General features: G+C 41.8%; 1 protein-coding gene across 1 annotated transcript in view; it reads left to right on the top strand.

The window, feature by feature from the left end:
* Positions 1–3,932: 3,932 nt before the first annotated feature.
* LAMA4 (laminin subunit alpha 4) overlaps positions 3,933–27,419 on the top strand; it is a 100,356-nt gene continuing 76,869 nt past the window's right edge. The window contains exon 1 of the mRNA XM_054821485.1: positions 3,933–4,573. Coding sequence (XP_054677460.1) covers positions 4,373–4,573 — 201 coding nt within the window. The 5' untranslated portion in view covers positions 3,933–4,372. The remainder of the gene's footprint in view (positions 4,574–27,419) is intronic.

Below are 27,419 nucleotides of genomic sequence, written 5' to 3'. Positions count from 1 at the left end.
TAGGTGGGACACCTTCATCACACACTGAGGTTCATTTTGTTACCTGCTATATATGTGCAATAAAAATCAGGCTTTACTTGAATAACTTGTAATCTAAGCATCCTTAATGATATTTCTAATGGTATTGCTTGCTCTGGTAAAGCAGATGGATACTTGAAGAAGAAAGTCCCTCAATGGAATGCACAAGGGTGCAGATGGTCAGTTTGCTGCGCCGAGCAAGGCTCATGAAGCTCACAGTTGCTCTGGTTGAATATATCTCCTTCAGCACATCATTCTCAACACTTCCATATTCACTACTGTCACAGACAAAACAGTCGACACAGTGCATTTCACATAATTTAATTTATTGGAAATAAATTAACAGAAATGTTTAATTACTCATTTAGGTATTGAGAAAAGAGGAAGAAAATAAATTATTAAATAAACAGAGAAATACCTTCCTTCCCTCTCCACAGGCTCAACTTCTGTCCAACACCTTCCTAGAACCTTCCTAATCAACACCCTCAATGGTGTCTCTGACCTGCATGGGTCACACTCAGGCTGCACTCAGGGAGTCCCTGCCCTGGTGTGGGTCACCCTCAGGTGGGCACCCTACCCAGCACCAAGTGTGTCCTTCCAAGACTGCATCACCAGCGATCTCCCCAGCAATGTCCTGTACCACATCTCCTCCATTTCATTTCTCCAAATGCATCTCTTCACATTTTTCCTCATATCTTTTATTTTGTGTGTCCTCTTTGCATCCTCACATGTATCCTCCAGTATCTCCTGCCCCAGCAGCTACTGCCCTTTTTAGCATCTGTTTGAACAGAGGAGCCATATTTTGGGGCAATGTGGGCTGTATGCACGCATTCACGAGCTAGCTGGACCAGGGCACCCTGCAGCTGCTGCCCTCTAAACCCTGCTATTCATTCCCAATACGGCTATTTAGCTAAGCCCAATTATTTAAGTACATAAGCCCCGAACTCTTCAAGGTCATTATGTGACTTATATACAAGATTGCAAGATCTTGACCTAAATTAAGTACACATGAATACACTGTTCAACTTCCTTTCAGCATCCCTGCAATAAAAAGACTTTGAAAAAAATCAATTAAATTTTCAGGGTTTAATAATTCAATTAATTTTAATTCCTTGAATTAATTAAATTGTCAAAACTACAAATCACTCAACATAATAACTAGTACCCAGCACTGGTCTCAAATACCTCTTACATATTGATACATTTTGTGACATACTTCCAGTCCTGAACTGTTCCCAAACCATAAAACTAGGCAGATGAAAAGACACAAAGAAACCTTATACGCTCTGCAAATTACCTTTTTGAAAGGAGCTCTTTTAAAAAGTCTTCTATTCCGAGATTTTATTTACTGAAATTCTCCCAAAATGTTCTGGAAGGAATTGTTTTCTTCATTGTTGCAATCCAGGGGAAAAAAAAAAAAGGAAGGCACAATCACTTGTAGAAAAACAGTGCTACACCTTATTTTTGTTCCACTATAATTAGAAGTCTTGTTCTCCAGAGCCAAAACCATAACAGCTAATGACTTCCTAGGAAAACTAAAGCTCACAGAGCTAGGAAAACCCTCAAGAAGCCAATTAACACAGTCCTCCACCTTAAACAATTTCATGTCTCAGATTTATCCTTTGATAACTTTCTGTCTTTGATGGATATTGAACCAAGGATCTCCCAAGTCTTCCTCTCACACCTATTGTCTTCAAAACTACATCTCATTTTCTGCCTCTACCTTTCAGCTTTCATCTCGATATGTTCTTCCCGATGTAGTCTCAGTTTTCACTTCCCACATGTTTCTTTCTTGAGCTTCAGGTCCAGAAAGACCTCATAGTTTGGCCAAATCTTCTTGTCTTTTCTGTCTTTCTGGTTCATGTAATTTCTTTACAGACCACCTACTTTCTTCAATTCCTTTTTCTATTAGACAAAAGAACTTTCCTCTTTTGTCTCTGAATTTGTTGAAGACTGACTTCCAGAAATGTCCAGATTTGATTTTCCTGTTCTTCCCATCTAAAGATTTATGAACCTTAAGTAACTGTTCTCCAAGTTGAGAAACTGGAACAGGTTGCCCAGAGATGTTGTGGATGCCCCATCCCTGGAAGTGTTCAAGGCCAGGTTGGATGGGGTTTTGGGCAACCTGGTCTAGTGGAGGGTGTCCCTGCCCATGGCAGGAGGGGTTGGAACTAGATGATCTTTAAGGTCCCCTCCAACCCAAACCATTCTATGATTCTAAGTCACCTTTCTCTGTCATTTTGTCAATAGTTCCTCCCTAATGCCGGGGAACATATGTAGAAGATTCTCTGATGGTTGCTTTTTTTTAAAAAAAAAAGTATCCAAAAAATTGACTCACACATATTCCAGAAATTTGCTTCACCAGGTAGTTAAAAGCCACCACAGGTGTGGTGATTCTGTCACTTACTGTCAGGCTGTTTTATTCTCTTTCTTGCCCCTGCTTTAATGTTGTATTTACACCTCAAACTTGTCCCTATAACAGGAGGCCTAATGGGAACCTCGTGATGTCCCTGCCTGGGGCCTCCCTGGTCTTTTTCTCCCTGAGCCTTCATAGAATCATAGAATCATAGAATGGTTTGGGTTGGAAGGGACCCTGCTCCAGGCCATTCCCAGGAATGCCATTAGCAGAAAGAGATAGAAAAGTCCTGGCAGCCCTCAATAACCCTCAGGCTCCTGGGAGGCAGTGTGCTTGCCACGATATCAGGTCCAGGTAACGGAGAGATGTTTCCATTGCTCTCAGGACAGAATTACCTGCAACCACCATTGTCATCTTTTATTTCCTCCTAGGAACCTTGGTTCTGAACCTCAAAGCCTTGGGTCACACAGCCTTTTCTTCTCTGCCAGTTTAAGACTTTGTCCCACAAGCTTGAGTGGCCTTGCCTGCTCAGCTACACCATTTCTGAATCAGGCAGAGTTTCTTGGTCGTTAACTTCTGTATAGTCCCTATATGACATCTGTACAGCATTTTTGGGCCCAACGCTCTGCCTACAGGTGTGTAGAAGTTAACAGATTACCAAAACATTTTATATTACCCATAAGTCTCTATTGCCTGCTTCCTTGGTTCATAATATCTTCAGTCAAATAGGAAAAGGGGGAGAGAGGGAGAAAGAAGTCTACTCCTAGAATGAAGCCTGATAAGCCAATTTCTGTTAAGATTTAAGAATGAAGCCTGGCAGGCCAATGGTGTTACAAACCCCTGGATGCAGGACAGCTGAGGGACAGGGTGCTGACCCCTTGGCTGGAATGGTGGACATTAGCATAATTATACCCTGACTTTGTCCCAAAACCTAGCAAGGGTTACAGTGTTGTCTTTTTGAAATTGTAGTCATAAAATTAAGTCAGCTGTGGGCAATATATTCAGCTCACTTTCATACACACACTGCAAGCCTTGTTACCAGGGCCTCACAAAGCATCTCTTGAAAAAGGAATACAAGATGCTCTTTGTAAATAAAAGTTCATGAGTCTGAGGAATGAAGTCATTTTCCAAAATCGCAGTGAATGATATTCTTTTTCACAAGCTGACGAGAAGCTGAGAGGTGGGCTTGAGGGAAAGGATCTGAATGAAGCATGTTAGAGAAACCACTTAGCCCTATTAGCCCATGGCACAGCCCTAGTCTCCCTCCTCCTCCTCCTCCTCCTCCTTCCGCCCACAGCCTCCCCTCCCCCATGCCAAAAGAAAAGGTTGGTTTAGCGGTTTTTTTAATATATTTGGCACCTTTCTGCCTTCCACTGAATAAACTGGAGATGTTAAAAGAAAAAAAAAAAGACAGTCACGAGAGTCAATGTTTCGTGTGGAGCAGTCGGATGGAGTTGCGGGGGGTGTGGCGTGGGGGGGAGGAAAGGGTGACCTCACTTTCTGAACAGCAAAGTTTGAGTGGGAGGGTCTCAACACGAAAGGTAAAAAAGGGAATGATGTGAACATGTGAAGGAAGCCAGAGCACCGAGCAGAGCGTCAGTCTGTATCCTGACAGGGGGAGATAAGGTGGCTGGGGAGCCAGCGGTGCTTTCCTGGAATACAATCTCTGTTTGACACTCTCTGCTTAAGCACTGCCCATCTGTATGTTATTGAGCTGGAGCCTCTGGGGAAAAAGAGGAGCCACAGGCACAGAGTGAACGAGGGAGGCAGCAAAAGCGCTTTTCTTCCCTTCTTTTCCTTTTTTTTTTCTTTCTTTTTTTTTTTCTCCTTTTAAATAAGGATCTGGTTAGACTGCCTTGAAGTGCCACATCTGGAAACTGAACGCTGAAAGAAAGTTAAAATAACTGAGGCACCACTAAGCCAAGGGGGGCTGATTGCAGAAGAGGGTAAACAATTACTGAGACGCTAGAAGACCACTGCTGGATGTAAGGGGAGGAAATGGCTTTGATCTCCGCCTGGCCCCTCGTTTCTCCTATATTATTCCTTTTGAGATGCTTCTCCTCCAGCACAGCCTCGAGTGAGGGAGGCGTTTTTCAGTTTGACATTGAAGGTAGCTCAGCGGTCAGCACGCAAGAAGCCACTGTTATCAGAGGGCAGCAGCAGGCAGTAGCTACTGGAAGTTGGGTGCCTTTTGCTGAGGTACAGTAACTCCCTTCTCTCTCTAGTGTCTGCGCTTTTCTGCTTTCATCTGTCTGTGTTGAAGCTCCCATCTGGTTAACGTTAGCTTAATCATTCGATCCTTAAAGCGATAACGGAGGATTTTTTTGCAGGGGGTCTGAGACGTTGCATTTCGGGACTGAAGAGATACAGTTCAGACTTCAAAATGTACACATGCCCTGCCTGCTGTGAGCAGACAGCTGCTGTACTTTGCAGTGAGGCTGGCTTAGCACGTCTCCCAACTTTCCTGCCAACATAACTAAACAGGCCTGTCCAAACAGAGCTATTTTACAAGGGTTAATTGTCACAACACTTTTCTGCTTGCCTTGTCGTAGTTCCTGGAATTGTAATTCATTAAACTTCCAGAAAGACTCTGTCTTTTGGTGGCAAACACTGTACTGTAGAAGTTTTTGCTTTTGTCTCTGAATGCCACAATCTTAAGTTTTGCGATGAGAGTGGGGATAATAAATCAGATGCGTGTAGGGAACTGCCTGCAGAGAAAACACCTGCAGAGATTTTAAGACTTCCAAAAAGTATGAGATTGGGATTAGTGACAAATGAAATTAGAGAGATCTGAGAAGCAATTTCACGGTGGAATATTTTCCTGCAACCCCTGTGTTTTGGGATTGGTCGATACTCCTCATTCTAGCAAGGCTGCATTGGGAATGGACTACCAAAATACAGCTTGAGAAAACAATAATTATTCCAGCATACACTGGGAGGGGGGGGGAAAGTAATGTCTCATGCGTGGGAGACACGAAGTAGGAGGCAAATTGAGTTACATAAGGTCATGGGAAGGGAAAGAGTAGTTCTTCTAGCATACCATCCAAAAATGAGGTGAGAGTAGCACAGCCGTGTCACTATGACAATATCAAGATTGCAGTCTCTGATATCACAAGGCTAGTTTTCCCCCTACGCTCCAATTGCCAGAACTAACAGCCATGGAAATAAGCGCACAAGCCCTTCAGACAGCTGGGGTTACCGTGGGGCTGGGCAGCGCTCGTCCCCCCGATGTACCGGCTCCAAGCAGCTGGGCAGCCTCGGGAAATGCCTGCCCACCCTGCCAGGGACTTGGCGCGAAACATGACCTGTGTGAGAAAACTGGAGGCTAAACCCTGCTCCACTCGGCATAAGGGCTCTCGGGAGCCATCCCGGGCTTGGACGGGCTCTGTGACGTGGGATGTACAGCTCTTCTCCCCTGGCCTGGGATCAGCCCTGGGAAGCTGCGTTGCCACCTGTTGCTTACAACATGGAAAGTCCCTCAATGAAATGCCTGATTTAAGAGTCGGATGGGTTTTGTAGCTGCTTTTCACAGGATAATGGGCATAAGTGATAATTAGGCTTTCTCGATATGATTGTGTAGTATGGTTTTCCCAAAGACACAGTTCACATTGCTTCACTTCAATATAGTGGACTTTACCTTGGGAAAGTGCTGTGAGATATATTGGACACTTTGAGAGGAATGACACTTTAGTCTCCTTCACCCATTTCAATCCTCCCCAGTTTCATTTGTACAGTCTGATCTAACAGACTCACTAACTGGTGTTTGCTCTTCAGCCTCTGCAATGGCAGCATTTAGACTCTGGATCCCATGTTGCGAATGAGTGATGCTGCCTGCTATCATCAGGCCAAGGCCCTTGGCTGCAGGATGTTATGGTTTCATGAGGAAGGAGCCAGGATTTCAGGCCCCTTTGCTAGCTGCAGGTTCACCTTGCTATTGCATTTCAGGGCCCACCTCCATGGCAATTTCGAGGGAGGCCCAGTAGGATGCTCTGTTGGGATAGGGCTGATGGCTCTGCAACAGTGAGAACCTGCTTACCCATTGATCCATGTATGTAGCTGGCAACAGGAGCTGGGGAACCAGCTCTAAGCCCGGAGGCTGATGTAGGGGCCAGGGAGCGATGGTGTAGTAGTCTCTCAGCCAAGGAAGGAGCATTTCCTTTGGTCCTCAGAGAGCTTCCCCCTCCTGCAGCCCACCTCCCCTCCCTCAGCCCTGGGAACAGGGTTTATCCCAGCAGGTTTGAATTAGCCTCTTTCAAAGCCCGAGTTCTTAACCCACAGCTCACAGTGAACCACAGAGTAAACTCCCTTACACAGTGCGGTTTGATTCAGCAACTTCATCTAAATATTGACTCAGGCCTATAGCTCTCCCAAGCAGACAGAGGCTGTTAGTCACGTTGAATAGTGCCAAATTATACAAAGCGGGCAGATTTACGAGGCAGAGTTACAGAGCCATGGACGGTGCTTCATGGTGGACTGTGGTGCCAGTCAACCACGACGTGAAACTTGCCACTGTAAAGCTGGAGCACAGATCAGAGCAGGTGGAAATCATGATGTTTCAGCATGTGGGGCAGGTGCTGGTCAGCATTTGCCCCACACATGATTCTGCTCCGCACAACACCTTCAGAAATTTGCAAGGTCTGAAACAGGGCTGATGGGAGTTTCCAAGCTATAACTGGTAGGGTGCTCTCAAATCTTGGTAAGAGTTTGATACTATGAACCTATAGAAGAACAGGAGACCTCAACTAATGTAAATACATATTACAGAATATTTGTCAGTTTTCCACTCCTCTTTCTTTCCCATATTCTCTCAGAGGAACTGGGATAACTGGTATAAAAATTCAAAATTAATGTTAACGTGGAGCTTTTCTGTGCCTTGGATTTGCATGAAAGCCTCTTGATGACAGAGAGAAGAGGACTAACTACATTTTCAATGCTATGTTAATATACTGTACCCCACTCACAGAGCAGACTGTGAGTTTGAGTTGGACCTCAGCAATGTCTAGTAGCTTCATGGCCTGGTTGTTAATCAATATGTGATCCAGTACACCTAAATTAGGCACATAAACTGTGCCTAAAATTTTCCAATCCAAATCAGGCACTGTCTTCAAGTATAAAATCAAATTCCTCATACAGTAATGGAGACATCAGGTTTTTAAAACCTCTAATTCCTCGCTGTCTTCCCTGGAGGCCCTCAAAGGAGCCTCTTCCTCTGTAAGGACTATGTTGGATACTCACTTTAGGACAGCTTCATTAATCAGCTAAAGGCTGGGGCACAAAATGTAGATGTTTAAATTAACTGGACTAGATGCCACCCAATGAAATGTCATGTCACCTGCGTAATGAGCACTAGTAGTGACCATCATGGAATAATGTAGCTAGCTCTCTGCCTCTATTTCAAGAAGAATGCTTATAAATTGATGAAAATTATTCAGAAAAATATCATGAAAAGTATTACAGTGTTAGGAATAGGAAGGTAGCTGAGAGACTCCACAATCCAATCTGCTTAGCTCAGAGAGAGGTTAAGAAAAAAATTTGAACTTATTATGTAAGCACATACATAGGCAAAAAAAAAAAAATTAATAATAGGCTCACTAGAGTCATAAAAGAAGGTCTCATCATATGCAACAACTGGAAACTGAAGGTGACCCAGTTCAGACTACAAGTTAGTTACAAATTTTAATTTCAAAGGTAATTAAGCACCTGAGGCTTTATCCAGTTGTATTGGATTGTCTATCAAGAGATCAATATAAAAAGCACTCTCAAGTACTCAGTGGGTTGTGTGCTATATAGGATGATTAAGTTCCTTGGCTCACAAAGACAATAAGGGGACGTGGGGGAGATGTTATAGTGCCGACTTCAGACGTGTATGGGAAGATAGTGAGAAAAAGAGTGAGCACAAAGTGCTGGATCCAGCTCATCAGTATAACCCGACTGCGTTGGTGGCATTAAGTCAGAGATTGATTTTTCCAAATAAAGATTTTACAAGGAAGATTCATCAGATATGGAAGCAAAGGATTTAAAACTGACAGACATGTCAAATGAAAGCAAACAAGTGAGTGGCAAACATCAGAAATCTTTGTTTTGGGGTTCCACTCATTAGGTTGGACACAGAGAAGGAAAGGGGGTGGTGAGACACTTCCAGTTTTGGCGAGGCACAGAGTTAAAACTGAAAACCAGAAGTAACTTCTGAGAACTGTTATATCCCACTGTCAAACACATGCCTTTAAAATAAGAGGCAAGTCATACATTACCGTTTTGGTCTGAAGCCTGCCACTGTCAACATTTGTGTTTGTAAATTCCACTAACATGATGGTTTTAATTATATAGGTATAGATTTTGTTCCCCAGTAGGAAGAAAGTTCCTTACAGTGTCTAAAGTGAGAATAAACAATGGTACAAGACTTCAAATACTAGAGAGTATGGCAAATGATGCCCTGTGTTTCACATTGTGCAGTCACTCACTGTAATGCAAAATTAATGTAAGGTGACATCCAGAAAAAGACTCATGTCATTCTGATGTAAATGACTACATGAGGTCAAGAAAATAGCAAAGAGAGCCCAGTATAGGAGGTCAGTGTGGGAAGCATTAGTGGAAGAAAGGGAAGACAGACACTCTGTGGAGACACTTGCCAAGCAAGAAAAGATAATTTCAAATGTCCTCTATGGAAAGAAGTGAAGCAAACAGTGGGAAAGGAAGCAAACTAAAGCAGGAAGAAGACAAAGGAGAGGAAAAAATTAGAGCAAGAATGAGATAATCAAGAGCCTTAAGAGTAAAGAAAAAAATGAAATAGTTGGGACAGGGCAGGAAGCCAATTCCCAGAGTGAAGGAAGGCATGATATTGTTGGACGGATGGAAGAGGAAAACTGTTTCCAGCATCAGTGGTTTTGGCTCAGGGAAAAGGCAAAGAGGCAAAAGAAGTCCTTTAAAGGAAACAATTATCATAGCCAAGGCAAAATTAGCCATTTACTATAAGAGAAAGTGAGAGGTAGAAGTTATTTGTTGGAGCTTACATGTTAAAATGACATGTTTGACATCATTTTTTCCCACCTGACTCCTACCAGCAGCTGCTGATCTAAATTTTCAAATGCAAGAAACAGTATTTAAGGTGCTTTCTTTTTGGTTCTCTAAAGTGATAAGCAATTATTAGCATGGGACTTGTGACAAGCTCATGTCTCTAAAATGGTTTACATTAAATATATAAAAAGAGAGCAATCGCAAGTACCAGCCACTTGTTAACAAAGACTCAAACTATCACCAAAGTGCCTTCATCCCTTCCCCCGTAAAAGTTGGAACAGAAAGTCTTGCAGACTGTTTAGAGAAACCACAATTTGATCCTTAGTTGTGGCATTAATCTGTTCAAAACAAACTAGCATTAAAAGAAGCAGCAGAAGACCTAATCTTGAGGTGCGAGCCAAAAAAGGTTTTAGCTTGACAGAAACCTTTATATTCTTTTAAGCTAATGGGAACTGCGTCTACCTTTTAAAAAGCAGATCTTTAAATGAATTCACTTCAGACCCTTGAGGTTATGTTAGGTTAACTCCCATAATGGGCAATTTGGATTTCTAGCTGCTGTTTTTTTCTGGTACAACAAGGTTATGTTCTGAGAAACGTCTATTAGTGGGGAGGAAGTTTTACTGCAGATGTTTGTGATTCCAGCTTAAGTTTCTCATCAAAGCTTTAATGAAAATCAGATGCTTGGAGTAGAGCCACCAGACCCCAAACCTTTTAAATCATAGGAAGCTGAAGCAAATGGAAGCACAGGACAGAGCAGATGGATAGTGGAGAATGTTCTCCATTTCAAGAAGGTGCATAAAGCACCCCCGAGAACAAAGCAATTTTAACTCCACTGCAGTGAGTTCCCACAAAGTTTTGGGCAAGTACCAGCAAAGTGCCCCAAAGCTTATTCAGGGCTGTGAAAACCAATAAAAGGCATTTCATACCCGCTCTTATTCATGACATGGGAAGCAAGGAAGGAATTAAAAGTCCAGTTTTTCCAGGAGGCATGAGAAACAATAAAAGAATTGGTTTCTAAAGAACTTGTCCTGATTTAAACTGATAACAATTAGAGCTCCTAGTGTTCAAGAGCTGTGTAAAATAGGTCTAGTTTCCGAGTAATATATAACCAGCCACTGATAATTTACAATTTGCTTCTGGACTTAGATTTCAAACACCAAAATATAGACATCTTTGGGTTTTATATTTTAATAGGTCCTCTTGAACATTTGGATCTGATCCCAGTTTATTTTCAGACACCACCATGAGCTGGGGATGTTTGGGTTATGCATCCTAATGCAAGATTCAACAATTGCTGAATAGTACTCCATACAAAGCTGTTAGAGCTCCACAGTTTTTGAAATCTAATTCTTTGTCATTAAATGATCTCAAAGAGATTTTCCTAATTATCGGTCAGGATACATACAATGTGCATTTGGCAATGCAAACAGAGATTGACTAAAATGTAGTCAATATGATCTGGCTTTGTCATTCCTGTTTAGCTGTATTGTGCAGGTTTTTAGATGGTTATTTTCTTAAAATAAATACTTCAGAAATACTAGAGCTCCTTTTTTTCTTTTAAGACAAACCAGTGAGAAACAGTGCTAAAACCCCAGCATTCAAGAGATACTAACATACCTAGTATGAGCCAAAGAATAATAGAGTTGTGAAAAATATTTTTGAAATTACTATTCCAAGTTTACAAGATTATAAGAAGAACTAAAATGTTATTTTTTAAGTTATGACATATAGAAGCCAGGGAGCATAGGAAGAACTGGCATACCTGAATGTTAATTTGAAACATAATTTAATAATTACTGAATAAAAAGACTCTACCTACATAAACAACTTCCAATATGATCTGTAAAAATAGCCATTTTAGCTGAAACTCTAAGGCTCTGAATCATTGTTTAACTCTGTCTTCCCAACAAAAAGGAATAAAAATTAACTCATTCAACCTTTCACCATTGGTGTCAGGTGGAAGAAAAAGCACACAGAACCAGCAACTAAACCGCATCGTTTCTGGGCTGTGCTGTACCCTGTTACCACCCTACAATGCATCCGGTTACTGTTGCGTGAAAGGTCTCCAGAGCGGCAAGAGATGAGCAGCCTTCTTTTCTGCCAAGGTTAATGCAAGGCCAATATATCCTAGGGTCTCCCACTCTGGTTTTCCACCTCTGAGCCAGGATGATAACCCATGGAGAGCCACAGAGAGCCTGCCATTCATGACTCCCTTATGCTGTGCTCCCCCTCTTGGCTCCAGGGACCCTTCCCTGAAAGCACTCTGAGGAAGCAAGCATTTGCCCAGAAAAAAATCTGCTCCAGTATCCAAAAACAGGGAGAAAAAGAAAAAAAAAGAAAAAAAAAAAAAAAAGAAAGAAAAGAGCTGGCAGGGCAAAACACAGCACAGCCCTCCAGCTACTCCAGCTATTAAAATCCTACATACCAAGGTGCCCCATAAAAGCTAACACAGCCTGGCCCATTGAGGGTTGGCAAGGTCTCCAGAGCACCAGTACCTGGCACAGATCTATTCAAGGGGGGAGGTGGGCAGGTGTTGAAGGGCTAGACATGGTTTAAGGTCAGAGGGATTTTGTGGGTTTTCGCAGGTTTGTGGTTTTCTGTGGCTCCCTACTTCCCATCAATGGGGAGGATTGTCTGCAGAGGCTGTACAGCATCACTAAAGCACCAACTAATTGCTTTTAAGTCAGCTGGAAGCAGAGGTTTGAGCAAGGGATTTTTGTGAGACATGAGGAAAGAGATTGGATGGGGTTTTTTCTCTTGATGAATCTACTCTTCGCCCTCTTTGAGCCAAGAAGAAACTAATTTCTCCATTATCAGTCCATGCCTGTGATGAAACAAGCCATGGACAGAGTGGCCGTGAGAGACCAGGATAGGTTATCCCTTCTCCCAAGCCCTGGGCTTTCCTCTCTCCTTTCAGAGCACAGCCTCTGCCCGCCTCCATGCTGGATGTAAGGCTTGCAGTACAAATTTAACCATGCCAAGCTGTTTCCCTTCCTCTCCTCACATTTGCAAAGCACTGGCACTATCAAGGGGAAAACCGTGCTGGGAGAACAGCTCAGAAATGTGGCACCTTCCCATCAGCCATCCCCAGCAGCTGCCCGTTTTGTCCACAGTTGGGCCACCCTTGGGATGGAGTGATACATGAAAGCTCTTTCTCTTGATCTTTTCACACTGTGGCTTGTGTTTCATGCTAACAGGCTTTTAAATTGATGCCTTGGCTGTTGGTCAAGTAGATCACTATACATCCCCACTGCGATCCCAATATTTCAAAGAGCTGCAAAATCAAACCAGTAAATACTAGAAATCTGGGGTAGGGGGAAATTGTTGCAAAAGGGAAATCAAACGAAGCTTCAGATTTACCCTTTCAGTTTTAACAGTGTCCCATGAACACAGTCATATCTGATTTAAAGGCCACTTTTATTTTTGATCCCTTGAAAATTTTTGTCTCTATCTGCAAATCTCTCAGGGAGTGCTGTATTTTGTCAACTGATTATGTGTCACTTATCTGGGGGACTCAAGAGGAGAAAGTATGGCTCAGTACCCACATCTCATGTGAAGTGTTTTGTGGGGACTGGGTGGAGGGTGGTTAATGAGGAAACACTGCAAAATTGTTTCTCCCTTTTCCTGTAAATTGTTCTCCTTGAATAAACTTGGCATTTTGTTTGAAAGAGGAAAATCAAATAGCTCCCTTTCCAACTGCAGATTTTCTATTTCCAATAGTGATCATCTGTAAGAGTAAGTTTTTTACTTAGTGACGGTAGTAATAACTATATTAGAGCAGAGGCTGGTATTAATCTCTAATCCTTAGCCAGCTTGCAGACGGCTAAAACATTTATACTCCCTCCCTTTTTGAAGAAGAATGCCTTTTAAGCAGAGGCTTTGTCTTTCTCACTGTATATGGAAAAAATGACTATGCACTTCTATGGAGAATGCCTAGCTGAGAAATGTTTATGTTGGATCCAACCCCATCTCTGTTGCTGAATGGCATTTTGTTTTCCACTTGGACTGGGGAAGAGGTAACAGTCTGGAAATATTTTCAAGACAGGAAATTTTTAAAAATTAAATACAATTACTTAGTCAAGGTAATAATGTTGTTGCTCTGCATGAAGCCATCTGGCTTTACGCTATTGCTTGTTTTTTGCGGGAATCACCGTTACTCTGTCACTATTGCAAGGGAGGCATGCACAACTCCGCTCAAGGAACAGGAACACAGAGTGACAGTGGGCTGGGGAGGGGGTTCCTTGTCATTTTTTCCTGTTGCTCATTCTCAGCTTTGCTTATTGGTTTGGCAATTACCCATGTGCAATTAGCTATATTCACTCATGTCCTCAGTTTTGGCTGGGATAGAGATAATTTTCACAAGAAGCTGGGAGGGGACACAGCCAGGACAGCTGATCTAAACTAGCCAAAGGGGTATTCCATACCATATGACGTCTGCTCAGTATATAAGGGGGGGGAGCTGGCCAGGGAGGAGGAATTGCTGCTTGGGGACAGGCTAGGCATTGGGTTCCAGGTGGTGAGCAAATTGCATTGTGTATCCCCTGCTTTGTATATTCTTTTATTAGTATTGTTGCTATTTTCCTTCCTCCTTTGCTGTCTTAGTAAACTGTCCTTACCCCAACCCATGAGTTTTGCCTTTTTCTTCAGATTCTCCTCCCCATCCCACTGGGGTGGGGGGAGGAGGCAAGGAGTGAGTGGCTGTGTGGCACTTAGTTGCCAGCTGGGGCTAAATGATGGCAACTTTCCTTCCAACTCCTAGCTCTACTGTGCACCAGGGATAAATAGAAGTAACTTTTGTTCTGTATCTCCCCCACCAGCAGGGTTTCACCTAGAATTGTAGCAACTAGTTTCAGTCTTGCTAGTTTTAGCAATCTCTGAGCTTTTTGTCTAAAACTTCATAAAGACAGTTCCCATCAGCATCATAATCTGGTCTTTATTATCATAAAAATAAATTTCTATTTTGGAAGCTGATGATTTGGTAGCTTCTCAGGTGATACATAAATATTGCCAGTTGTCAGGGATAAGTCAGCAAGTGAAGTTTTCAAATTAAGTTAGAGCCTTGTCCTATCTCTCTTAAGGCAATCACAATTATTTCAGTAAATTCTGAGGAGAACTCAACCCCTTTGTATATATAAATAAATGATGGAGATCTTACAGTGCTAAGCTGTTGCTGAACACAGCAACAGTTGGAAAACCAGGCTAAATTCAGTCATCAGATATATTCTTTAGTGCCTGCAGAGTGGCCAAACACAGTGTGCGTGGCTTGGGACCAGTTGTAGCCCTGTGGTCTCAGGTGGGAGCATCACTGGGGATGCAGAAAAAAAGGGATAATGTTGAAATCCACACACATGGGATGACAGAAGGGACACTAGTAACAGAAAATAAAGCTTCATTGGTTTCATCACTCATTGAACAGTTCATTTACTGAAAAAGATTACAGATTGAAAATCAGTGTCACTGTTTTATTTTTTGTTTGTTTGAAGATTCAAATTACTGAGCTTCACAAAAACATACTACTGCAGGTTTAATGAGCATTTCATATCACTTACTTAGAAAACCCCATTATTAAATTAATTTGCCCAGATCTATGGCAAATGAGGCTTTGATTGTCATTGAACCTATCTCATCTTAGAATTTATTTTTAAAAATAAGAATATGCAACAATATTAGGGGTTTTCACTGAATGACTGTTTCAGCAAGAAAGAATTTGCTTTTACATTTGCAAGCCAAATAACAAAACAGAAAGCTTGTTATTGTATAATTCATGTAATTGCTTCACATTTTTAATCTCATTAAATGTAATTAGAACTGAGATACCTGTCAAGATTACTGGATAAAAAAAAGATAACCAGCATTGTGCTCAAAACTCTTCACCAGCTTCTGGTTAATTTCTAATTTACAACATTAGTGAGGCACTGGAAGTAATAAATATTTCACAGTTAACAATGTCAGAAATTTAAAAGAACAATACAGGAATTTAATGTACTACACCAGGGTGCTTATTATAAAACTATAATGAATATTGATTTGGAGACTAAGCTAAAAAATGTATTCCTCTCAGAAATGTTTACAACTTTAAAAACAAATTTGAAATTACAAAAGGCTAATTTTCATGAGGTTTCTGCCCTTGAAATGGTAAATACTACAGAGTGGCTTTTTGCATGCAGACAGGTCTCTAACAGCTGTAGTGTCCTATTAAATGGGGTAATTAACAGTCTAGCTATGATGTCACACACTGAATTAATTTCTCCAGTAATAATAGTTAGAATGTGACCTTTCTAGTTCAGAAAAATTTGATACTGTAGATCAGAGGTAATGAAGGCTTATAGAAATTATAAATAGAGCTTGGAGGCCTAAGGGGAAGCTGGTAAGCAAGCTTGTTTGTTTTTAATTCTCTAGGTTTTAGAGGCTTCAAAGCTCAGATAAATTTAGCAAAAATAAATGAAGAAAAACTAAAATTGCAGAGTAGATGTATGCTTTTGTCTGCACATTGTGGAGTACCTCGTGGTGCAGAGCAGGACTTTTGTCCACCTCTATGATGACTTTGATGGTAGAGCATGTCTGGCCAACAGGTCATTTACTAACTTCTGAGATCTTCATTCTCCAGAGAAAGACAAATACCCCTCAGAAATGTCACTTCATAGGGATTTATAAGTCCAAATACAAAGACAGTCTTGAATTTGCTATTACTCGAGGTCTGGGAATCTGAAATTTATTTCTTCAAATGATAACTTAAGCTACAGTGAAGGATGACAGCTCTTAGAAAGGGCATCACCAGGGCATTTTATTTTTAAAATCAGTTATAGTTTAACTCAGTGGTTGGAAGAACTCACAGCAACCACCTCCATAGCCAAGACCTGTTCTAGGAAGATGCATGTAGCAAACTAAGAGAAATGAACAGGGCAGGTTAAAAGGGGAAGTTATCAGCAGAACTAATATTATTTGTACCTTCAGTAAGAGCTCCAGGTCTTCATTTGTTTTTTCAAGAAGAGGAAAATGGTTTAATCATTGTAGCTAACAAAAACAAATGCCCTGAAAGATGTTTTAACAAAAATAACTTCTATATCAAATAGATTTTTCCATATTCATATTTCCTTCTTATGAACTGAAGAAAACAGATTTTTCCTTAAATATCTTAAAAGCTGTCCTACAGTTTCAACTTTTCATGTGAAATTTTAACACAGACATGTAAATCTTTCTCCTTAGCCTCTTTGACTAATCTTTTTCATATATCTGGTATGCTTTAGCAGTAAATCCTTGCGGGTCACTCATAAAAGTTGCCCTCAAATACCAGAGTGTGGTCTATCCCTTAGGAAGAATGGAGGAAAAAAAAAAAGGGAAGATGGCACAATGCCAAGCAGTGCTGTGTAAATATGCAAATGGCTTTCAAGCATGGCTGTTTAGCTGGAAGCCAAAAAAGTTCTTTCAGCACTGGATTAAAAAGACTGGCAGTCTTGGGTCGAGCAACAGCTTTATATTCACTGCAGGCATCTGAAAGAAGCAAATCATGACTACCAGAAATGTCTGCCCATGCGGGCATATTCATTATTCCTGGTGGTTCTGACTAGTTCTCTTAAAAGACATGATGTTGTTGACTTGTGTCACTGCTGTGGATTACATTGGGTACATCTGGAACACTGTAATCTGGGATTACATTGGGTACATCTGGACACAGTCCCAGGCAACCGGCTCTAGGTGGCCCTGCTTCAGCAGGGGCGTTGGACCAGATGACCTCCAGAGGTCCCTTCCAACCTCAACCATTCTGAGATTCTCTGTGACTATGGTCATTATTCCATTTTACAGACACAGAAACTGAGTGAAAGAGTACTGTTCATGGTCACACAAAAAGTGTTTTCTTGAGCCTCAATATCCTTATGAACGTAGTTAGGGACGGAGGAGCTAATGCACAGAAACAAGGTGATGAGTTTCTCATCATCATTCCTTCAGTGAGAAGGAATGATGATATTTTTCCTTATGTTAATTTCAAACAACATAATGAAACTATTGCTGCAAAGATGTTAGTAGATTAGAGGTGAAAGGTTTGTCATGAAGTGTGTGAGTGATTAGGACCAGGTGCAGGGAAAGGCAAAGTGGAGGAGTAAGAGGACAAACGGAAAGTAGGACAGGGAGGACACGAGCATGAGTAGAGAACAAGGCAGCAGCAGAAAGACTGTGGGAGCCAATGGAGGGCAGGTGGAGATCCACAGCCCATAAGCATAATGTTCAGATGCTCCATTAATAGAAACAGCCCAACAGAAGTACAGAGGCCTCCCCCAAGAAGGGCCAATGAACAACCATCTCATCTGGTTGGCATTTACTGTAAGACTCTTTAAATGACATTCAAGCCTCCTTGCCAACAAGAGAGACATATAATATAGACAAGACTAAAAGGTAGCCTATAAATAAAAACTAGAGTGAATGTGTGCTATAAATATAAACTGAGGAGCCATGGATTTAATCAATGTCTGACTATATATAAACGGACCTGTTGGAACTTGCTGTCTGCAGCAAACCCCTCACTGCTACAAGGACTCACTACGCTTTTGAGGAAATGTAACTGCGCAGATCTCTATCCATATGATTATTCTTTCTCCTTTGGCAAATTCAAATCCATCCAAATTCTGGGGACACGAGAGCTAGAAGAAATTGATAAACAAATTAGTTGCAACTATATAGTTATGACTGTAAAAAAGTAGCAGGAATACAAATGACAGTTAGGACAATACCAGAGCTGTCATCAAATACTTGTATATAAAGAGCCCAAGGACGCCTTTTAGAAATATTTTCTCTCTCCTGCTTCAAAAATTCAGAACAAAACAAAGCAGAGAGAATTTAATTAGGCAAATTTTACCCCAGGTCATATACTTCACATAGGATCCATCAGATCCTTTGTCCACATGGCCTACCATAGTCAGGTCAAATGCAGGTGTACAGATGGATCCTTTTGGCAGGTTGGAGGAGTAACAAAAGTCAAAGTGTTTAAATGCAGCCACCTGTTATCTCAACCATTTCAGCTGTTGAGAGACAGAGACCACCTTCCCAAGCTTCTCCCATAGGTATTATGGGAAAAAATGCAGAGCAAAGCTCTGCATTTCTTGATTATACATTGCTGGTGATCTTGTGAACAGTCTAGTGTTCATGTGTTGAATGGATGAGAATAAAAGCTGTGAAGAAGACGAGCAACGCCAAATAATATTCAAAGCAGCAAATAATATTACAAGCACTGTTTTCATGCAGTTATCACTGACTGCCCTACCCTTTTGGAAAACAGGAATCAGGAGTCTGATCATACAGAGGCATCTGGCAGCTGATGCTGTGATCAGTGATTTGTTATCTAGTAGTTAAGTGTATCAAGATAATCTTTCATGGTTAGCTAAGCCAAACAGGAAAGGCAGATTACCTGCTGATGCATACTTCTCAGATACCTTATATGAGCTACTGTACCTGTAAAATATGTAGTTTCCTGGGAACAGACAATACCAGCATAGTTCTAACCTTTATCAGTCAAATTCTTCCCAAGACTTACTTAATATTGTTTCTCAACTGTAGTCAGTATTTGGTACAAAAGTGTTTCCAGCAAGAGCTGGTGAGCTAGCGCCAGTGAGTTCCTCACCCACAGAAGTGGAAAAGTCTGGGTGTGAAGTATACCAGAGCATCACACACTGCCTGGATGGGCAGAGCATTGGCTGGATAAGATGCGAGATGGGGATAAAAGCTTTTGGCAGTTCATCCCCTGCCAGTAGTAGGTCTCCATCTCCATAACTTAAAGGCATGTCCATGTAGACCATTCAAATCAGAGCATTAATTAATAAACACCCTATTAGGCTGGTAAACTCAGTCTCTGATGGGCCCATCAGAGCAGCTGCCTATGCATTCAGAAAAGAGAGAAATGCATGCAGGCTTTACTATCTGTTGACTCTACACAGCAAGTGCAGTTCACAGGTTTTCTAGTGAACATGTGAGTCCATCCAGTTCTCTGGGACCAAGGCAGCAGCCAGCCTGGCTGAGTCAACACCAGGATCCTGCAGAGCAAATATAGCTATACTTCCCCCCCACCACTTAACCGTCATCTATCCCCACGTACACACACACTTTTGAGCCCCCCCTGCAGTCACAAGATACTTCTAAATACTACACGTGCTGAATGCTTGAGCCAAAATGTAACCTCCAGCAGTTAAGCACCTTTTCTATAGTCAGTAAAGTGCGTGGTGACTGTGTAAGAGAGCAACAAGCCCAGGGCTCCTGAGTGCACTGCTCACCAGTAGCATGTGCCAGCACTGAGCTGTCGTTGCACGGTGCCTTCTGTCGATCTGCTGGATTTTGTGTTTTGGCAACGAATGGAGAGGGATTTCTCCTGGAGATCACAAAAGGCAGGAAAGTCAGGCCAGTGGGGCGCTGTGTTATTGCAGCTCTTTTTGTTTGCATACAGTTTCCCAGCAGACTGAAGAAGAACTAAATCTTTGTGTCTATGCTTATGAATAACACATTTTTGACCTGAGGAATTTGAAACGTCTCTTACTTTGCTCCCAGGGAGCAAGAAATGGTCAAATGTCCATCAGTCTACAACTGGCAGTCTGGATTTTAAAAGTCCATGTTTAAACGTACTGGAAGTCAATTATGTCCTGAGCTGAAAAGCAGATGTAGAAGTCATGTTAGTGCTCTCAGTACTTTCTTGCTGAATGAAACACCAGAAGTAGGTTCATGTATCTATCTGAGGTAAAGAATATTGCTTTGTAGTTAATGCTTTCCAGACATGATAAGCCGTACAATTTGTGCTTACCCAGAGTGGTTTTAAGCTAGGATGTCCATGGAGCCAAGCACTTTGTTTATTTATATCCCAGTTTGGCAAAGCAGTATTTTTAGTACAGTTAAAAGTGTGCATTTTGGAGGGAACCAAAAGGTTTCCTTAGAAATGGGGTTGTGCTCCTTTCTGTGCTAGAACTTAGCTGTGTAGTTATTTGGGGAGTTTTACTCAAGTCACTAGCTCTGGAAATTGTCAAAATCACTCACAGCACCAGACCTCTTCTTCCTAGTTGTATCTACAGTGCTTAATTGCAACTTGAGCCAGGAATGAACATGACAGCACTAACATGATGTCAGGGATTAGTTTTACTCTTTGTAAAATGGGATAATCTTGTATCTCACAGGCATGTGTTAGAGCTAAAGTCACTGTTTGCAGTGAGCACCGAGTATTTCAGATGACAATACAAATTCTCAGTAATAATTTCTTACAGGTTTCTTTCCTAAATATGTTTTATGCTGTCCAAAGCCATCAAGTTGAAGTGGGACTGAGCTACTAGCAGCAATAAAATGAATTTCCACATAACAAATGTCCAGTGGCATTTTAAAACTCTTCCTAAGAATTATAGCTTTACCAAAGGTGCCACCATATATGTATGCTTTGTGCCCTCCAAAGAAGAAAAACATATCTCAGAGATGGGCTGAAAAGATTTTGTTTGCAGATTTTTGAATGCACAAGTATTCAGTGAGGAAGGTGGCACCAGTGCAGGGTAATATAATACAGCTCCTTTAGAGAGCTAGCTGTAAATATCAGAGGAGACACTATCCGGACAAAGGGAAACATCCCATGATCACACTCTGAACTTACCAAAATCAGCCTAAACTCAAATGTAGAAACAGAATCGCTTGTACCTGTTGGACACTGTTAGATGCATCCACTTGCTCTACCCGAAGATGCTGACTGGTGGAACAGACTGTCAGGAGCCTTTGCACTTCTCCAAAGGTCCAAGGTGTCCAGCAGTTTGGCCAGATCTGTGGCATAGCAGCTGTAACCTGGACACTTCTACACAGCACAGCACACCTGACGTGCAATCGGTTTCACGTCCCCAGACTTTGTATGCAGCACAGGTCCCTACACATGAGCTAGCCCTCCAAGCCCCCCTTTGCAGTCAGCAGAGAGCAACAGTCACAGCTGACCTACTTCAGACACATTTTAGTACAGAAGGAATTAAACCATGCAAAGGGTGTCTAGCTGGCTTCTTCCCATGTGGATGTCTCCACACTGATGACTCCCAGCTTGCTGTGGTTTGGGTTTCCTACACACGCAGTCCCACCGCCCAGCTGTGGAGGCTGCTGGCCAGGATGCCCCCGCACTAGCACGGCCACAGCTGTGTCAGCTCAGCACTGCACCTGGGGCACGGAGCTCCTCTGGGGTTCAGCCTGGGACTGTCTTCATGGCTGACATAGACGTGTCAGGTGGGACCTACAGGAAGCTGAAAATTCAGCATGTTTTCTGCAAGCGCTTGGCTGGGGATTGAGTATTTCTGAATGTGAAGACCCTATTGTAGGTGAGAAAGACCAGGAATCTCTTTGGAAAAGAGTCCTACCTATTCTGAGGAGACCAGAGAACTTGGAATAGCATCAAATGTGCAGTAGAGGATTGCTTTCTCAGACTTGTTTCTCTAATGTTCTTATTTCTAATAAATACTTAGATAAATGAAAGTACTGGAAGACATTCAAGCAGGAAAACGTCTTTATTTTTAGGAAGGGCAGTAGGCTATTTATCTCAAGTTGGCCTAAGCAAACAATCTTCAAAAAGGCCTCAGAACTGTGACTGCCAATTCCAAATACTGCTCATAAAAATAAACAAAAGCAAGCATGTTTGGGTTGGGTTTGGAAAAGTCCCCAAGGAGCAGAGGGCTGTTGTTTCCATGGCAATGCCATGCACTTCCAGCAGCCTGGTCTCTCTTTTAGACCCACGGATTGTAACACAGGTAGAAGATGTTTAGAGTATTCATTCACCCCTGTATAGCAAAAGATGGAGAGTTTCAGAGATATAGTATTATGGTGAGTCCTAAATTGTTTGACTAAACTGTTCCTTCCAGAAAAAACATTAAACCTTGATGGGAAACTGTGAAGAAGAGAAGAATCCATTTCTCCACTCAATTGATCTGATTGTTTTCATCAATGCATTAAAAACATGGGCTTTATTTACTCATGTGACCTACTTTGACAGGTATCTATGGCTGTTATATCAGACAGAGAAGCAACATTTTTCTGTTTTCTTTTCCCTGGGCTCTGAGGTGAAGCTCGAAAATGTTCTAGTAGTTTGTTTTCTTTTCCTCTTCTTTTCTTTCACTCCGTAAGAGACAGTGAGGACTTTTGAGGGTCTCACAGTTCTGAAACTGTTGATCGATCAACATCAAGTGATAAATATTATTATGCAAATAAGTCAAAATATGTGTCACAATTCTCCATAGATGTTTCGACTGAGAGCCTGTCATACCAGACTTCACAGTTCTCAGGCTAAGACTCTCTTAAGTATACGTCTTCTGACAATATTTTTACCACCTTTACATAACAGGTTAGACTGCAGCACAATGGAAACTCAAATGCACAAAAATCTTTTCAAAATGAAACTATATGTCCAATGAACTTGTTACACCATCAAGATAAAGCGGGTGAACAAGCTGTGGTATGTCAGCTTAGCCAGAGGTAATTATCTAGGTATGTTCTTGACCATCACCAGATGATAGGTAACAAGAATTAATTTAATTATCTTCCACTGAAGGCTAAAAGAGTATGATCAGGAACAGTTGACTTGAGTAGCACACCATAAATTAAGCTATAGTCATTTGTCTAGCCTCTTGGCATATGAAGAAGTAATGTGTGGAGGCTGCCAGAAACTTAAAAAAATGTGCACTTTTGCCTCTTGGCATCAATAATCACCCTTCTACACAAAATACAGGTGTTTATGACACAGGATAGAACTTCTTTGTATTTTTGCAGGTAAATTTGGGATATTAGGTTAATTAAGTTAATTTTCATTTCATCACAAGCCCATGAGTTTATAGGATTCAACTGTGCCCAGGCTGCACTCACTTTTACTATCCTGAAGAGACCTTTGAAGTGAAAATCTACTAAGTAATACCGTAATGCTTGATCTTTGCCTTCATGTCTGAACGTCCACGCAGCCCACTGAGGATCCTTCTCAGACCTGGAAGGAGATCTCAGCTGACACTAAACTTAGCAGTGATTTGGCAGCTGATGTGCCATGACTGCTGCTTTGAGTGCTGTTCTTCAGCTTCAGTTCCCCAAGTGCACCAGCTGTCTCCTCTTCTACAATGGTCCTGGAGGCAAGCACCATCTTTTTCTTCTGGGTTTGTTTTGGATCAAATATAATGAGATTCCTGGCCCAAGACTGGTAGGCATGAGTATAATGAATATAACTGAAATGTCTTAATGTAGACCATTTAACCCTGAATCACATCCCTTCATGTACCCCAGCACTCAAGAGAAAACTCTGGAAATAGCAAACACTGGTGTGGATCCAAGGGAGCCTTTTATTGTGGAAGAAAGAGACCCTTTGTGCTTTTATATATTCACAGGAAAGTCACAAGTTCCACTACAAACTAAAGAAACATGCCATGTTTTCTTACCATTAGATGGGAGAGTCAATGGTTACATCTGAATTACCGAATAAAGCAGTGTGGGGACCTCTTAGACAAGTAGCATAACACAGCCCATGTCCACGTGCTGAAGCTCTCTCTGTGTTTGCCCAGAAAAGAACAGTCCCACGCAGCCTGCCTTGTGGGAACACGTCCTAACAGATGCAATGCTCTGAGCTGTGCCTGGACATTGTTGGGAAAATCACAATCTGTCAAAAAGCAAAATCAAGGCAGAAAATGAACCATCAGTCGGTATGGATGATCATAAGGCAGTGCCTGAAACCATGCCTTGCCCTTCTTCGGGTGGCTGATGCAGATGTAACCACAGAGAACACCCTGTGCACGTTACCAGCACAGCACTCTTCTTTTGGGAAAAGCAAGCCAGAAGAGGCAGGGTCACAGCAAACGTACCTACCCGGGCTGCACCACTGCTGCTAGCTGGCAGCGGGGCAGGAACGGGGACCTGACTCTGCCCTTCTTATGCAGGCACAGAGCAGGAGTAGCTGCAGTGAAATTGGTGGAACTTCTTGAATATAATATGGGAGTAAACTCATACCCTGTGTATGTTGATTGTCTTCCATCTTCAGTCCCATCTCGCACCCATATCAGTAGAAGGGTCTGAAGAAATGGAATATGCCTACAGGCTCCACAGCACTTCCAGTACTGCAGCTGGTTCTTGTTTTTAAGAAATGTAATAATTAAATCCAGATGCAAGGGGGTTGGGGGAAATAAATGCACCATGGGTGTAAAAGATTTTCAAAAGCTCAGCAAGATCCACATTACATTGGACTTTTCAGCTTGACCTGGAACAAACATTGTCCCTTGGGCAAAAAAAAATCTAATAATTGTGAAGACATAATTGCTAATGCAGACCTAGCGTTTTGGCCTACTAATTGTCTTCACCATTCAGAAATAGACAGTGGACAGAAATGTTCCTCACTCAATTGCATACATAACGATTTTTCAGGGGGGTATTTCCACTTTGTTCCAGACCTGTTTGTGCTTTGCGTGCAACTATTTTCTGCTCCCAGAACATTCGGCCATTTGAATCCTTCAATTAGCTCAACACTCTGACACTTCTTTTTATAAATATGATGTTGGCTTGCACCCTGGAACAACTAACCGATCACACCATTATCACTAGTAGGGCAAAGAGCAACAAAAATATATAAGAATAATTGAGAATGCCTGAGAAATCTTCTGAACCCAAAGGAAACAATCTGGATCCCATTTTCGCCTCATCCCCACTTCCCTCATACCCTTGACTGTCAATACCTCATTTTTAGTTTAAATTGATGCAACCCATGGTTTAAAATATTGTATTAAAATACTGAGCATCAGCACCTTCCAAGTTTTTGTGATGAATTGCATAATGTGGGGAAAAAATATTGCCAAAAAATACCCAGGTGACTTAGGACCCTGCATCTCATTTTCAAGAGGGTCTCTGACAGTGAGAATAGCAGAGGCACCCAAAATGGAGGCAGATGTCTTGAGAAACTGAGAAGCGTGTCTGCTCAGAACAGGGGGTAAGCTGGTTCCCAGTGGACTTCAGCAAAGGCTGTACAACCCTGCCCATACGGCTGGAACCAGTGACCTTGCAATGACCTGCACCCAACTTGCTACTGGTCCGTGAGTGAACTAGATGAAGGCTGACTGATGGCTGCAATGCAGGCACACCCTTAGTTGAAGTATAAAGCAGATGATCTTTAAGACTGAGTGAAGGATTTGCATAGATACCTTTACACACACTCATACATTTCCATTGTTCGTATTCACCATCGTAAGTAAAAAATTATTCTGCTTAGACCTGCAAAACCAAGAAAGTTTTTGGGCAGACACTAATGGACCAGCTAGGACCACCCACCAATTGAGGGGCATCAGAGAATATAACATGCCTTAGACCTGTATGGGTGGAGAGAAAAATTCCAAGACAGTCACTGGGATAAGAATCTGTTTTCAATTTAGAAACTAACTGTCTCCCTTCCACAGTGTGTGGCGTAATCATTCAGCTAAAATCCTTAGTCTGGTGGGAGCCAGTCCTACAGCTCTGTGTCAAGACTAAACAACTGAAAGAAACAAGCAGTACAAGTAGATAGTATTTCTGCTGTCCCAAAGTGGCTATGGTATGAAGGCTTTTCCTCCTAGGAGCTATTATCTAAGAAAGTGTTTCCAAAGCAAACCAGATAAAATATTGTGTGTAAGAATGGTAAAGGCAACTGAGTTTTCCATTTATGTTCATCTCAGCTTCTCAGAGCTCTCTGGGATAAGATTGGTTTAATGATTCATTTGTAAACCTCATGTCTAAAGCTTTTTGTTAGTCATCTCATAAGATCCATTATTTTCTAAACAAACAGCTTATCTGGCTGGACAGAAGTATCTACCCACCCTTGAGAATGGAAGCTAACACACAGATGAATGTCGGGATTGCTGGCTCTTGCTACCCAGTGCTCCACAGCTGTATCTACAGCACCGTGCAGACATACACGTTCAGGCCACAGAAGCAATATGGCCATAGCATTGTGCCAGGGTTAATTTCAGGACAACCCGAGGAAAAGAGGAAAAGGGAGCTACAAAGGAAATCTAACCCTAATTAGATCAGTACAATATCATAAGAAGCCTCATACCTCATACAAATGCAAACTATATAAGATCATACCCTTCTGATTCACTTGGACCTCCACTTTTCCAACTTTTTGCAAGAGTAAGTGACCTCAAGAGCCACAGAATACACAAAGTGCTTTAGAGGCAGTCACAGAACATATTCCAGGAGAGCCTGGCATATCTCAGGCTCTGACAACCACCTCAAGGATAGTGTTTGCAAATGCTAGCAGAAACAGGGTGCGGTAAATAATTTCTGGAGACCTAAATGATGTACTAGGGCCTTCCCATCAGCGCTGCAACAACATTGCAAGAGTTAGGCAAGGGTAAGAGACTTAGGATCCAAAAACTCATGAGTCTGCATGGATCTAACAGAATACATGTGACACAGGGCGGCTGCACAGGGTGAGCAGGTGCTGCCTGAATAGCACAGGTTGCTCCTGAGACCAACCTGCGCATGTCTCACCAGCCTTGCATAATGAGGTAGAAGTTCCTCAGTGGAGAGCGAGAATTTACACATAACATATCAAATAAAAGCTACCCTCTTTAGTTTTCTTTTATTTTTCAGTCTTAGAGGGGCATCTTAATAGCTTTGTTTGTATTTCTGATTCCTTATATTATTGCCCTAATTAGTATTTTTAAAAAGGTGATTTAGATATTTATAATCTTCTGTTTAGTTTTGGTCAGCTTTGGTAAGTTATCAGTAGTACTAAATTATATACACCAAGCACAGCCACACATTTAAGAATTAGCAAGAAAATTTTACCTTTCATGCAATCTCCCCCCATTTATTTATTATGTTACATGAAGAATGTCTGAAGAACTGTTGTATCTCCCTGATTACTGATTACTTCCTGGAATGACAACAGGTTATCGCTGGCACATCTCACCAGCCTCACAGACAGACAGACAGCCCTGCTTTGATAGCCTCTCACAGCAGCTGGCCAGCCAGCTTTCATTCAGAAGGTCATTGATCTTTGTAGATATGTTTCTGTCTCCTCTAGGATCTTCATCCAAAGCTCGTC

Source organism: Grus americana, chromosome 3, assembly GCF_028858705.1.
Source record: "Grus americana isolate bGruAme1 chromosome 3, bGruAme1.mat, whole genome shotgun sequence".
Classification (NCBI taxonomy): Eukaryota; Metazoa; Chordata; class Aves; order Gruiformes; family Gruidae; genus Grus; species Grus americana.
Note: the sequence above shows the minus strand (reverse complement) of the source record. Positions and strands in the feature narration are given on the sequence as shown.